The sequence below is a fragment of the Ambystoma mexicanum genome, chromosome 6q (genome assembly GCF_040938575.1).
Source record: "Ambystoma mexicanum isolate Mex_15411 chromosome 6q, UKY_AmexF1_1, whole genome shotgun sequence".
In the NCBI taxonomy this organism is placed as follows: Eukaryota; Metazoa; Chordata; class Amphibia; order Caudata; family Ambystomatidae; genus Ambystoma; species Ambystoma mexicanum.
Genome location: NC_090937.1, coordinates 1,380,299,946 through 1,380,313,889, shown reverse-complemented (window position 1 = coordinate 1,380,313,889; position 13,944 = coordinate 1,380,299,946). Strand labels below are relative to the sequence as shown.

The 13,944-nt window shown below is 47.5% G+C and overlaps 1 protein-coding gene across 1 annotated transcript in view; it reads left to right on the top strand.

Annotated features, from left to right (window-relative positions):
* The window catches only part of ACOX3 (acyl-CoA oxidase 3, pristanoyl), a 1,085,216-nt gene that overhangs the window by 580,268 nt on the left and 491,004 nt on the right, over window positions 1-13,944 (top strand). Inside the window, exon 12 of the mRNA XM_069632027.1 lies at window positions 9,271-9,393. Within this exon, the coding sequence (XP_069488128.1) occupies window positions 9,271-9,393 (123 nt within the window). The remainder of the gene's footprint in view (window positions 1-9,270; window positions 9,394-13,944) is intronic.

Here is a 13,944-nt window from a genome sequence, read left to right as displayed (position 1 = left end):
CCCCCCCTTTTTGGAGGCAGTCACAAGGATGGGTTTGAACCAGGGGATTTTGGTATTGTCGGTTCTGGGATGAGATGATGGGCGGCGGTAGCTCAGTCTCCACATCTCCCCAGTCTGAATTGACATCCCTTGGGACCCATTTTTCCTTGGGAGGAGTTCCCCCATCTCTGAAGGAGAAGATCCTTTTCCCAGGATCTTCTGAGGATCCCTCTCCCTCAAATTGGAAGACCTGTACCTCCTCCACAAAGTGGGTCTGTTTGGGTCCTTTGTTTCTCCTACCCCCCCTCTGTTCCTTGGGAGGCAGGCTTTCATGGGTAGGAGATTTTGTTTCCGGTTCCTGGTTTTCCAGGGGCTGTTAACAAGTTGGGAAGGAAGCTTCCTCCAAGGCTTTACACCCCCCTTCCCCTTGTGCCTCCTCCCTGGGAACCGGTCGGTTATCGGGGTGCTGCCCCCGTCATTGTTCTGGAGCACCAGGTCCAGAGTGTGGGGCATTCTGCGGTGGCATGCTCATCTGAGGGTTCTGTTGAGCCCTCAGTATGTGACCCAGATCCCGTGCCATATTTTGGACCTGGCGCTCAAGTTGTGAAACCCGCTCAGGCTGATACGGGGCTCTATTTTCTCCCCTGGGCTGATCCCGGGAAGGGTAGCTATCCCTTCTCTGGTAGTGCCCCTGGTTGGGAAGATTTTGGTACCCCTCCACCCTTGGCCTCCCCTCTCCCGGATTAGGTTGTCTGGGCTCAGGGAATTCGGGAAAGAAGGATGGATGATTTTGGGGCTGGAAATTGGGTGGATACCTGGGGAAAAAGTTCTGCCCAGGATTTGGAGAATTTCTGCCCTCCTGTGGGAAGTTGGGAGGGAAGTTCCCTGGGTTAGGTGCTTGGCTGGACCCCCCCCCCTTGGGCTGGAGGAGTCCACACATAACCCAAGATTGGTCGGTTTCCCTTGTAGCGGGGATTTACATAGTCAGGGGAGCGGGGGACCCCATTTGTGGGACTACCTCCTCGACTCCCTGTCTGTGACTGGCCCGAGGGCCTTCTGGGCTGTGAATTATTTGGTGCAGGCAGGTTTTTAGGCCCCCCCATCTCCAAATCTAAAACGGGGGCAACCTTTACCTCTGCCACCTTGGCAGCAGCAGGGGTGCTGTTGGTTTTGGGGTTTTTCGGCGCATTATTTTTATTTTCGATGGGCTTCTGCACCTCATAGATCCGGGTAGCCTGTTCAATGACCCAGTCTAAGGATCTTTTCTCATGAAAATCTCTCACAAGCTGGGTCATTATGTATTTGGGTAAGGCATGGAAAAACGTATTGATAAGTTCTCTGCTATCCGTGCGCACCCTTCTGGTGGTCTGCGCAAAAGCACGCTTTAATTCTTGCACAAACTCTTGTGGGGCCTGATCCTCACCACATTGCAAATTGTAGGCTGCCTTGCGAGCCTCTTGAGGATTTCTGTGCACAGAAAAATGTTTCAAGATGGCCGCCCTGTATGTGGACCACCTTGAATGGTTTTGATCCTCCAGCCCTGCAAAAAAACTGGAGTATTCTGGTGAGAAGGTCCATTTGACGGACTGGATGCAGCTACTGCTGTCCTTCAAATGGAAAGTCTCCATCATTTGCTCATAGAGCTCCAAGTGTTCCCAAACGGAATACTTGGCGTTCTTATGATAAGGCGTAATGACACTCCTTATTGCCTTTATTTGTTTCAATGGGTCCTTAAGCAAGGCCCTTTTTGCCTTATTGGCCTTTTTGGTTCGGGTAACCCTGGTCCATTCATCCTCTGACTCAGAAGCACTGCTCCCCGAGGTGCCCGTCTGATCTTCCAGGTTTTCCCGGATTCTGCGAGCCTGGGAAAGGCTGGCAGAATGTGGGGGACCTGGTCTCCTGTGTCCTGTAATGCTCAGAGGAGTCTTCAGACCCCTCCTTGCTGCCAGGATTTGATGGGTACCCCCCCACTGACCTAACTGGGCAGGGGTTTTCAGGATGCCCTTAATGGGCCTACTTCCCTGGGGTTCCCCACTAAAATGCACTGTGCTTGGGTGCCCATACCCGGATGCCCGCCCATCCATTCCTGAGAGGTACTGGCCTATGAGCACCATACTAGCTGGATAGTAATCTGCCATCCCCGTGGCCCTAGGCTCATGTGCGCGAGGGGACATGGGGGTGGCAGAGTCCAGGGACTGGGAGAGATGAAGGCCTCTGGTACTAGGGCTCCTGAGGTTATGCACAGGAGTTTCTCTTTCCCAGCGAACCTCATCTCTATCCGCCCCTGCTTCCTGTTGCAAAGCAAGAGCCTGCGCTTTCAGTTCCTCAGTTAAGGCCTTACTAGACTCTATCAGTCTATCCTGCATCGCTACCTGTTGCTGGAGCCTATCATTGTGCTGGCATAGAGCCTCATTCTCTCTCTGTGTCTCCTGATTGGTCCTGGAGTACTGGGCCAGTCTTTGCTGCAGGAGGGTTGCCTCCTGAGCTGTGTCCCTATTGGCCTGCTCCTTTCTTGCCAGAGCATCCTCCACCCTCCTGGTGTGCTCTAACAAGTGTGCTCTAACAAGTTCTGGTGTTCTTTTTGGAGGTCACCCAGTCCCTGGAGGGCCAGGTGATTTTCTTCCATTTTCCTTTTTAAGTGGCAGACTTCCTGGCCTAAGGTATCCCTTTCCTGACTAAGAGGCTGCATCTGTGCCGCCAGGTCGTCCCTTTGCCTTTGGAAGGCACCAGCTTTCTGGTGTTCTTCATCAAACTCTGCCTGGGTATCCAGGTCTTTGAAAATCAATTTATTGCGTTCCTCTTTCTCTCTGTCTAGTTGGATTTGCAGTGTTGCTACCTGCTCTGTGCATGCCCTGTTGAAATTGATCTGTTACTCTAGCTTTTTCTGGCTCTACAGTAAGGAGTCCAAACTGTCTTGGTACTCCTTCTGCAAAGCCAGAATTCTGGTATCCTGGTCTGTCTTTTCCTGTTGCAGTATATCCATGTCCTCTTTTATTTTAATGATATACTGCCTACTATCATTTTCTGACTCCTGGCTCCTCTGCAGCCTCTGCTCAGAAGAGACCAGGTCAGATTGGGCCTTTTCTAACGCCATCTGTTGCCTATTTGCCAGATCTTGGCCTTCAGCACATTTGTCCTGCATGGCTCCCATATATAGATACACATATGCCGCTATCCTGGCAATCTTATTGTGTTAATCTTTGGCCTTAGAAGCCATATATAATTCACTCAGGGCCACATGTAATGGACCCTGATCTCTCCATATATCTGACCCTGTTTCAGTGACCTGTAGCGCGATTGCCTGCAACCAGACCGTTTGGTCCTGATGAGTCCACTCACCTCTCACAAAAAGCTTATGTAAGAAGTTCTCTCTGGCTATTTTCATAACTACCAAGGTCGTCATTCTGGAATTTGAGTTCCTTCCTGACTTACAGAAGTTTGTATTTTATTTTGCAAAACAGACCGTTTCCTTAGAGCGTTCCTTTGAGGGATGCTATCACAGTGTAAAACAGCGTGGTGATCTAACCAGATATGTGTATCTGGTCAGTTGGCACACTGTATTAATCTGCACAAGTGGTAAATCTAACCCAGAATATCCCAGACGAGCCCACACTTCTGTAAGCGATATTCAATCAACACTACAGCTAAGTCAATGCCTAGTCTGGGATGCTGAGGAAAACCCTTATTTATGTATGTTTATATCCAGTTCAGTACTCTGGATGACAACCCTTGTATAACACCCCCCTCTTAGAATCCCCCCGACCCCACTGAGCCAAGAAGTAGGTTTGTTTTGCAAATTTAAAAGGTTTATTTGGACGATTCAACAATATATATCTATCACACTTTATAAATAAATTGATAACTGATATCACACTTCAGAATATGACTGTGATCAACAATGGATAATGTTACAGGGGTACACTGATTTGGTTACTTAGGAGTAGTGTAGAGGATGAGGTAGCTGAAAATGCTTGATGGTTTCAAGGAAATGCAAGGTGAAATAAAATGCAGTACAGAAATAACTTGTTATGATTTTAGCAAAAAGTAATATGATCACTTTTTCTTTTGACAATTCACTCCCCCCCTATGCAATACAAGAAATGGAAGGAGAGCACACAGTCTTCAAGAATCCCACAAATCACACTTTATAATGCAATACACAGTTCCAGTTCCCCCAGCAAGCTTAGAGAAAACAGGGATGAGTTTTAAACACAGGCGAATTACTTTAATGTGGTTTGCAAGGAAGTGAAAAGGTGCTAAAATTGCGTTTAATTCCCTCTAGAGGTTCAGGGTGAGTGAGAGATGCTTGTTGGTATTAGTTCAGGCTCACTTTAGCAATGCCCTATGAGTTATTACCAGGTTGCAAACGGATTTTAACAAAGAGAAGCAACAAGCTGCTGATTTCTACAGATGAAGAAATCGGCCCAAATCGCAAATCGCAGTAAATTTCGCGAGTGCGTGTCTCGCGATTATGGGAGAAGTATAGGGAGTAGGAAGTCTAGGTCCATTGGAAAGCCTAGCTTCTAAGCTTTCAGATGTAAATTAAATTTCGTTCCTAGCCCAAACGGTTCAAGAGATAGGGACGATTTAATAAAGGTAGATTTTCGGATTTAAAGTAAAACTCAAAATGACAGGTGACAGCTTGCAGCTGCAGAATTGACAGGTGACAGTTGTGCAGCTTTAAAAATGACAGATGACACGATTTCTAGGAGGCTGTTCTACTTAGGTTAAAATAGTTTGGATTAGATTATTTTAACTAAGAGATTGGTTCTGCACAGTTCTGCTAGGTACTCACAATATCAATTTGAAATAGGCCTCGTCACGGTCTGGTCAGGTTGGACGGGACTTCCGGCGGGTGGTTCCGAAGTCCCGGCTATCTGGGTCAGCTCTGCTCTCTGGGTCTGTCAAGCAGCGGATCTGCACACACCGGTCTGGCCTGTGGTTCTCTCGGGTTCCGGATACAGCACTGCTTTCTGGATACTGCTACAGGTTCTTGCAAAAATTCTTGGCAAAAATTCAAACAGCTCGCCCGGCTGTTGAATAGTTTGGTTGGTTTTGAGGCCTGCTGAAGAGTATTCAGCTGGTGGATTCAGGCCGCTCTGCTACAAAATCTGGAGTTAATTTCTGCTACAGGTTCTGGAGATTGATGGATTGGAAGTCTGGATCTCTGGATGTGAAGTCGTCGGTCAGCATGCTCCGCAGCAAATTAAATTGAATGTCTCTACCTGTCCCAGCAGTCTCTTTTTATGTGTTTTAAAAAGTGGGTGGAGAGGCTAGCATCCCTAAGCCTGCCCCTCTCTTGATTTGATAGGTCACTAGATTCTTTGGTCCCTGATTTGGGAAGGGATAGTGTGTCGGAGTGATGTCATTTTTATGACCTGCAGAAATTACACTCTCCTGGTCAATGTGCACACAAATCTATTCCTGATCCAAATACATATTTCCCAGGTACACAGTTGTTTGACATCACATACACACATCATATATTACTAAAGATAGCCCCTGTCCCGACTCTGGCGTTTCTAGGAGTTTGCATTCAAAAATGGCAACTTATTTTCAATTTTAGTGGGTTTTGCAACATTGGTTTTTCATCAAAAATTATACAAAGGTACATTTCCCTTCCACATATATCCCAGTAACTTTCTATGTCTCTAGCTTAAACACATTGTCTACGATAATCATAATTAGCGGGGTTTTGCCCCAGAACATGGTACAAATTGGAGTTTGGACTCAAATCGTGAGGGCATTTTTCAAACTAAGACTCTCAAAGTTGTACATTCCTGTCATTTGGTTACAATAAATTATCACTGTTTCTATAAACTATATATATGTTGCAATTCAACTCCCCCCAGTGTTTGGGTCCGCCTCCAGAAGTCTGGGTGGGTCAGTGATCACATGTCTCTCCTTGCTGGCAGAGGGCTGTTGACAGGGAACACTCATAATTAACATACCCCATTCAACAGAAAGAGCCTTTTGTGTGGGCTCCATCAGGCTGCCTGGAAGTCTCTCCTCAATCAATCAACAGGGTCATGTGATATCCTGCCTCCTGGTGTGGAATCTCTGAGGTGTTAAGGTTTCCCAGCCTCTTGGCTTCTGGGAGCAGCAGGTGGCTAAGATTTCCAATTAACTAACAAGCTTTGAAGTCCCTGCCCCTCTTGCAACTCATGAATACAGTTTCCCTGTCAGAGTTTAGACCGCTAGCGCCACCTTGGGGAATTTGTAGGTACTGCATCCATTTTTGAGTTGTCTTGAATTACTGCATTTCAATAGAGTGGTCTTTTGCTTGATAGTATAGGACCCTTGCTTAACATTGTTTTGATGGCATCCTTACAGTAGAGTGGTGATGTGGAACCCCCCATAAGAAGGTTGTATCTTTGGAGTGGTCTCGTGCCAACTGCGCAGTTCTCCTATTCTGGCGTGAATGTGGGCAGCGATAGCTCATCTCCACATCCACCCTGTCTAATGATTTAGTTTGTTCTGGGATAGAATAATGGGCGGCGACAGCTCATCCCCACATCTACCCAGTCTATTGATTCAACATGGGTCAAAACCCTCGACAGCATGGGGGATGTGTTCTCATTCCCCTGGGACGGCCTGTTTCTCTACGCGTACCTGCCGTTGCTTCTGCGACTCATCCGTCAACTCAGATGGTCCCGTTGTAGGATGATCCTCATTGCACCGGCGTGGCTGAGGAAGATTTGGTACCCTGACCTTCTAGACATGTCAGCGTCCCCTCCAGTCAAGCTTCTGACGGACACAAATCTTCTCGCCAGGGAAGGAGATGCCATTCTGCACCATGACCCAGGGTCACTGAGCCTGCAGGCATGTCTCCTGCAGCGCTAGAGTTTGGAGAATATGAGATCCCGGCAGACTGCAAGGAGGTGCTTGCCAAGGCCAGAGCTTCTTTGACTCTTAAGTGCTACAGACATAAATGGAAGAAGTTCACTGTCTGGTGCTGTGCACAGAAGTTAAACCCTCTACGGATTACAGCCCCTCAATTGCTGCCATACTTGCTTTCGCTGGCCAAGACGGGGCTTGCACACGCATCTATCAAGATCCATCTGGCGGCTATCTCCTGCTACACCAGAACTCCGGGGCGATCGTCGCTGTGGTCGCATCGCTTGGTTAAGGAGTTCATGAAAGGACTTTTCCGCTTGTTTCCGCTGGTGAAGGCTCAGGCCCCGGCGTGGGAGCTCAATGTAGTGCTGACTAGGATCATGGATCCTCCGTTCGAGCCTCTGCATTCGGCACCTATGAAATTCCTATCATCGAAGACAGCGTTCCTGGTGGCCATCACCTCCGCATGACTAGTGGGATAAATCCAGACCCTCTCCTGTAAGACTCCGTATTTGACTTTCCATGCATCGAGGGTCGCGCTGAGGATGCACCCCTCCTTCGTGCCCAAGGTGCCGTCGGACTTCCATCTCAACGAGCCCTTGGTGTTACCTGTTTTCTTCCCGTCGCCTTTGTCTCCGGCTGAGAGGACTTTGCACTCGCTGGATGTGGCGAGAGCGCTGAAGTTCTACGTGGACCGCACAAAGAGTTTTCTGAAGACTTCACAGCTGTTTGTGAACTTTGGCCCTGTGAACCAAGGGAAGGCCCTCTCCAAGGCTTCCATTTCCAGGTGGCTCTCCGGCTGCATCACGCACTGTCACCTCATGGCAAACCGACCATTGCCTGGCCGTCCAAAAGCCCATTCGACCAGAGCAATTGCTGCAACTACGGCGTTCCTGTCTGGTGTGCCCCTGCTGGGCGTCTGCAGGTCTGCTATGTGGAGGTCGACGCACACCTTCACGAAATTCTACTGCGTCGACCGGTATTCCAGGGAGGAGCCCAGAGTCGGCCAAGCAGTGCTGCACAACCTGTTCGCTTGATGGCGAATCTGGTGAGGAGGTAAGAGATGCTTAATGTTGAGTTGTTGAAATGCTTAATGTTGAGCCTTGCCACCTCCCGTGGTTGTGCATGTGTGTACTGCTATGTATTCTTGTATTCATGATTATGTGAATCCATGCCAGACCCCATGCTGGAGAAGGAACAAGTTACTTACCTGTAACTGTTGTTCTCCAGCATGGGTCTGACATCGATTCACATGCAAATCCTCCCGCCTACCCCTCTGCGGCTCTTCTCTTGATCCTACTGCCACTTTACGTGCTACCAAATCTGAAGACGGCTGCCAAATGAGGGGCTTAGGTAGAGTTGGCTGGGGTTAGTATGACTCAGAGACCTGTGAGTGGTTAATAGTAGAAAGACAGTTCAGAAACTAAACTGAAACAGATTTTTTTCTTTACCGAGGATTCCCACCCTGATGACGGGGAATATTAATGAGCATGTGAATCCATGCCAGACCCATGCTGGAGAACAACAGTTACAGGTAAGTATCTCTTTTTTAACTATAGTTTTATTCAGGTTTCACTGATATTAATCTTTTTTGTAAAGCGCTTAATAGTTAATTCTCTAAGCGCAAGACCGGCATTCGAACCTGTGTTGTTCTGCATTGTCTTTCTTCCAAGACAAATGCGTTGCCCCAGAGCTATCCTCCCGGCCCGCTTTGGTTGCAGATGATGAAATAAATTTTTGCAAGCAGATGGTAAATACATCTCTTGGATATCAGGCTTCCTAATAGCGAGGAACTAATAAATAAGTCACAAGTGATCTACCTTACATGTGAGATGCAAGCTGTAACTTTTTGTACATTTCACATGACACATTCTTTAAATGTCTTGTAGAAGTTTCCTTACGCACCATTAAACACCTCCCCAAACACACACAGTGGATGTAACTCACAGCAGCTATAGTTGTATGGTATACAATTCGCTGGGCAGTCTTCAGTAGCTCCTGTTAGTTTGTGTCAAGATACCAGACCTTTAGGCTATAACTAGGAGCTCAACAGCTCCCATCAATTCCGAACCATGGCTCCTTCAATAGTACGCTTTTTCCATTGAATGTTCCCAGTAGCCACTCGCCAGCAGTGACTGTGGTTTCAAGAACGATTCATGTTCGCTCTCACACTGTCCACTTCATCTTGTGTCCAATAAGCGAAGGTTAACATGATACGATCAAGATTTACCTCAAGTGAGGACTTATGCCTTCCATATGGTCTTATCTCGAGAAAAAAACTCTCAAAGTTAATATTTGCAGGTATACAACGGAAGGAAAGGGTGACAGCTTGTGAGAAGGGGAGGGGCGAGAGATATGGGGGGGAAGGACAGGCGGAAGTATTTGTACATGTCATATTTCTTTGATGAAAACTGCACTTTTACCAACTAATTTATTTTTACATTTGTATTAAAGTGAATCGTTTAGGAGATATCCGAAATGATAATGATCCAAACTGCACCTACGAAGGAGACAACAATGTTTTACTTCAGCAAACCAGCAACTACTTACTCAACTGGCTGGATGCAAGGCATGAAGGTTTGTATGGCCTGAGATTTATGCATGAATGCATATACTTATGCTTTGTTGGGGGAATTGCAAAACAGGATTGCGTCTCAGTGGACCTTCAGGGCACCGAGGCACTGTGCTATTAGGACATTGTATTTATTTATTTATTTAAACGGCAAAATTATCAAACAGCATGTATTTTTACAGTGCATCTTTTTTGAAATAATATGTTTTGTATGTTTTGTGTCAGATTTATAGGAAAGGTCGTTTTTTCCTAACTTAAAAAATATAAATGCATATAGATTAGTTCTAATATAAATGCAGGCATAAACAGGGTGCAATGATAACATAGCAAGATCAAGGCACACAAGCATTATTCATATATAGCATTATTACTTCAATAGCATTCCATTCAGTATATTTTAATGGATAACTTCCTGGTACATATTACTCATTTTACGTTGTAGCACCCTGGGGTTGTCTAAGCAGTTCCTCATGGTTGTCATTGGCAATGGCTGTACCAGACGTCATGCGCCTTATACATGTATATGGAAGATCCATAACGGGGAACTGTGAATTGAGGTCCAATAATGGGGTGTTCTGGTAGGCGCGTTGCTGGTTTCTAAAGCTATTTGTTGCATCCTGTTTGGTGCATCGTAGTCAAATTGTCTTCTGTGGGTCATCCAAGTTACTTTGCCTTTTGGGTCTTTTGCCCTGGTAAGTCCCAAAAACAAGCCCGCCAAAGGGAACAAAGGAATCAGTGGCCACAGGCATGGGAGATCTCAATCCTCTGATCGCTGTATAATCCCGCTATGCCCATTGGGACCTGTTATAATGAATGTTGAGGTCCAATAGCCTTTTATTTTAACACACATGAACAATATTGGGATCCACCTTTTCAGTGTGGAGGCTGATCCTTATTCTGGTACCATTTAATGGGTGACCTCAAAGGACAATTTTCACAGGAGATTCCTCATAGTATATGGGGACTTCTGTCCTTAGGCGTGGGGTGTATGGGACTGCCGCCCATTTCGGAGTTAGTTGTGTTGTTTCAAAAAAACTTGGGGCTACATTTTAGAGAGGAACTGTTTTTTCTTTTATTGACCTTCATAGGAAGTGTGTGGTCCCCGAGTTATAGATCACTCGATGGTTATTCAAAAATCAAATGAAATGTTCATAGAAGAAATTTTAAAACCAAGGAACTTCATCCATAGTACAAAGTTGTATGGTCTAGTTCACAGAGTATCCCTGGTTGGTTTCTGGGATATCATTGGTTAATAGGTGGTCGACCGGTTTCGATGAAGGCTAGTTATCTTCTTCAGGACCGTGATTTTAGCTTTGACTCAATGAGATCAAGGGTTGGGGAGGGTCGCAGACACCATCATCCCATCTACCTAAGAGAAATAAAACAGAAATGGGTTTTAGGTCTTGAGGTCACTATAATTCCTTTTGGTTAATCTTAGTCTTATTCTAAAGTGCTTTCTATTGATTTTAACCAATTTAATTGATGAACTAATATCTGAACAGTCATGTGGCTATTTTGGCTATATAGAGACATATATTGGCTACTGGTGATTACCTTATATAGGTTCTGGCGTGCAGGCTGTCAGCCGGACCTTTTGATGTATACGGCTGTGGCCATGCGTATCTCAAGTCCTGTAAAACAGCAACAAGGCGTTTTGTTAGGAATTGCCCACAGGCGACCGTCGTAATGGGATCATTGCGCATGGTGCAAGGACATCCTTTTGTGTTTAGCGCAATCTTTTTAAACGGGGTTGGCCGACAGTCAGGACGCTGGTGTGCGCCCGACTATCTGTAAATAGTAATCATGGCTCTTGTTCAATTCGTGTACGCGGCTGTCAATGTGGCAGCTCGCGGTCGAGCGCGAGGAATCTCCGTTCTATAGGGAAGCTGCCTTCTATTGAGAAGAGCATGAGTGTAATTGGAAGGCACGATCGTATGCGCAGAGGCCGTGGAAGCATACCGCCGCTTGCGTTCATGCACGGTAAAAAATAATATATATATATAGAGAGCATTTTTGGCCCACTGCGGTGCGCCCGAATACTTTGGTGATGAAAAGTGGCAGCTCGTGGTCAGACGCAAGGACACTTGGTTCTATAAAGAAGTTATTTTGGGAGGGACATGAACCAAATTTACAGTTGCCAATGCGTGCGCAAAAGCAGTGGTGGCATACTGTTGCCTACCTTCGAATAGGGCATTTCTTTTGTATTGAAAGCTAGCGCCACTCACTGTATGTCACGAGCGGCTGCTTGTGTCTGTGGGACGCCAAAGTTGTTGCTCTGTTTTTGCAACCGTTGCCCAGCAACGAGGACACTTATAAGTGGTCCGTTGTTACTGTTGATGATCCTCCTTCATGGTGGCCATTTTGGAGTGACTTTAGACCCATTCAGAGGATATGGGCTTTGCCTAAAGTAGTCTTGTTATAGACTGCAGGATTGCTGAGGCGGTAGCCTCATAATCTCTTAAGTTTGTGTAGTTCTAGTGGGAGCTCTTATATACAATACAGTGAACCAATTGTGGCGGCAACATTCTCCCGTGGAGCGCGGGCTCCCGAGATCTCGTTGCCTCGAGATCTCACGAGATCGCGCTCCCGCGATCACATGATGTCCCCACACACCTCCTTTGCTAGGAAAAGGATGTATGATCATTCCATGACAAAGTCTGCAAACTTGCTGGGTTTCCTTTTCTCTCTCTGCAGTCTGCCTTGATCTGGAAACTGGGCAGGGCTGCGGGAGCACTCTTGGGGAGGTGTGGGTGATTCCGGTTCTCCTTGTCTTGCCCTTCGGTTTGACTCCCAGAGTAGGGATGGGGAGTTGGCGCTTGGGGACTCGTCGCCGTAGGGTAACTCAGAGGCATCTCTTCCTGACTGGTGAGGGTTTTCGGATGGCTCGTGTTGGTCTGGGTCTTCTCCGGTTTCCCAGTGTGGCTGCACAATGGATTCTTTTCTGCGGTACATGGCCACCCTTTCTAGATTCCATTTCCTTCCGTCGATGGGTGCAAATGTGGTTTGACCCTTTCTCGATGACTTCTATGGGACTGCTGTATCTGGAGCCGGTCAAAGTGTCTTTGTGAGGTAGACGTATCTTTACCAGGTCGCCTTTGTTAACTGCTGTCTGGCGAGCGGCTCGACGCATGTCCCCTTGAGCCTTCATGGCTTCTTTGTTACGCTGCATGCGAAAAAACACGTCTTCCATGTTCACGTCTTCGTTGGCCCTCACTTGATGGATCCAAGGTGGTACCAGTGTTGATGCTGCCCTTCTCCCCCATAGCAGATGGAAAGGTGAAACGCCGGTGACGGCGTTGGTGGTGATGCGGTGGGCTGCGACAGCCTCCTTGATTGTCTTGTATGGGTTTAGACGCAAGGCATGCGCTAGTTGCAGCGCCCCTTTGATGAAGCGGTTCGCCCGCTCGACCAGGCCATTGGCTTGTGGGTGGTAGAGACTTGCTGTACGCTGTCGAATGTTGTTGAGTTTGAGGAATTGATCCATCTCTCGAGAGACCAACTGGACGCCATTGTCCGTCACAATTTCCTCGGGAAGGCCTTCGCGCTGGAATATGGAGGTGAGTGCTTCGATGACTGTGCTTGTGGTGATGTCCGAAGTGAAATCAGCTTCGACCCATTTGGAGAAATAGTCGACCGTGACTATCCCATATTTGTGTTCTGGGGCATGCTTTCCAGATGTCCGATGAAATCCAACCCTAGTTTGCGCCACACACCCTTGAGGACTTCGGTGGGCAGCATGGGGGATTGTCTCACAGTCAGACGCTTGTCACTGTTTGTGCACTCATGGCACCTTTCGGCCATTTGTCGTATGTCCTGATCCATGCCTGGCCACCAGTAGGCATTGCATATCCTGCGTCGGGTCATGTTGCATCCCAGATAGCCTGAGTGTGCTCTACACAGTATCACTTTGCGAATTCCGCTGGGCGGGATCACTTGGTCGCCTCTCAGAATGAGACCGTTCATGGTGGTGATCTCATCGTTCACCTTCCAGCAAGGGCTTAGGCCTTCAGGGATTGCTCTTTCGTCAGGCCACCCTTCGTGGACCCAGGCTGCTACGCGCCTTAGAGCATCGTCCTGCTCTAACTCCTCCTGCCAGTGGTGCTCACTTAGGTCCATGTACTCGCCGTTCCTCAAGTCACTTATAGAGGCTACAACACATTCATCTTCCAAGAATGTGGTCCCAGGGGCGTTTTGGTTCAGGAGCCTGGACATGCAGTCTGCTTGTGCGTTTTTCCAACCAGCAATGTGGGCTATCTCGTATGTGTACTCTTGAAGTTTTGCGGCGATCCTGGCCAGTCTCGGGGTGGCAGTCCTGGTGCCGCCCGGGCTCAACATGTGAATGAGGGGTTTGTGGTCGGTGACTAGTCTAAACTTCGTGCCCCAAACATAAGATCTGAAGTAGTCGACGGCCCAGGCACAAGACAACATTTCCTTTTCAACGGTGGAGTAATTCTTCTCCGCTGAAGATAGGGCTTTTGATGCAAACGCCACAATGTTTTCAGTGTCGCCCTTCTTCTGGGTCAGAGTGGCCCCCAGCCCGTACACGCTGGCGTCCG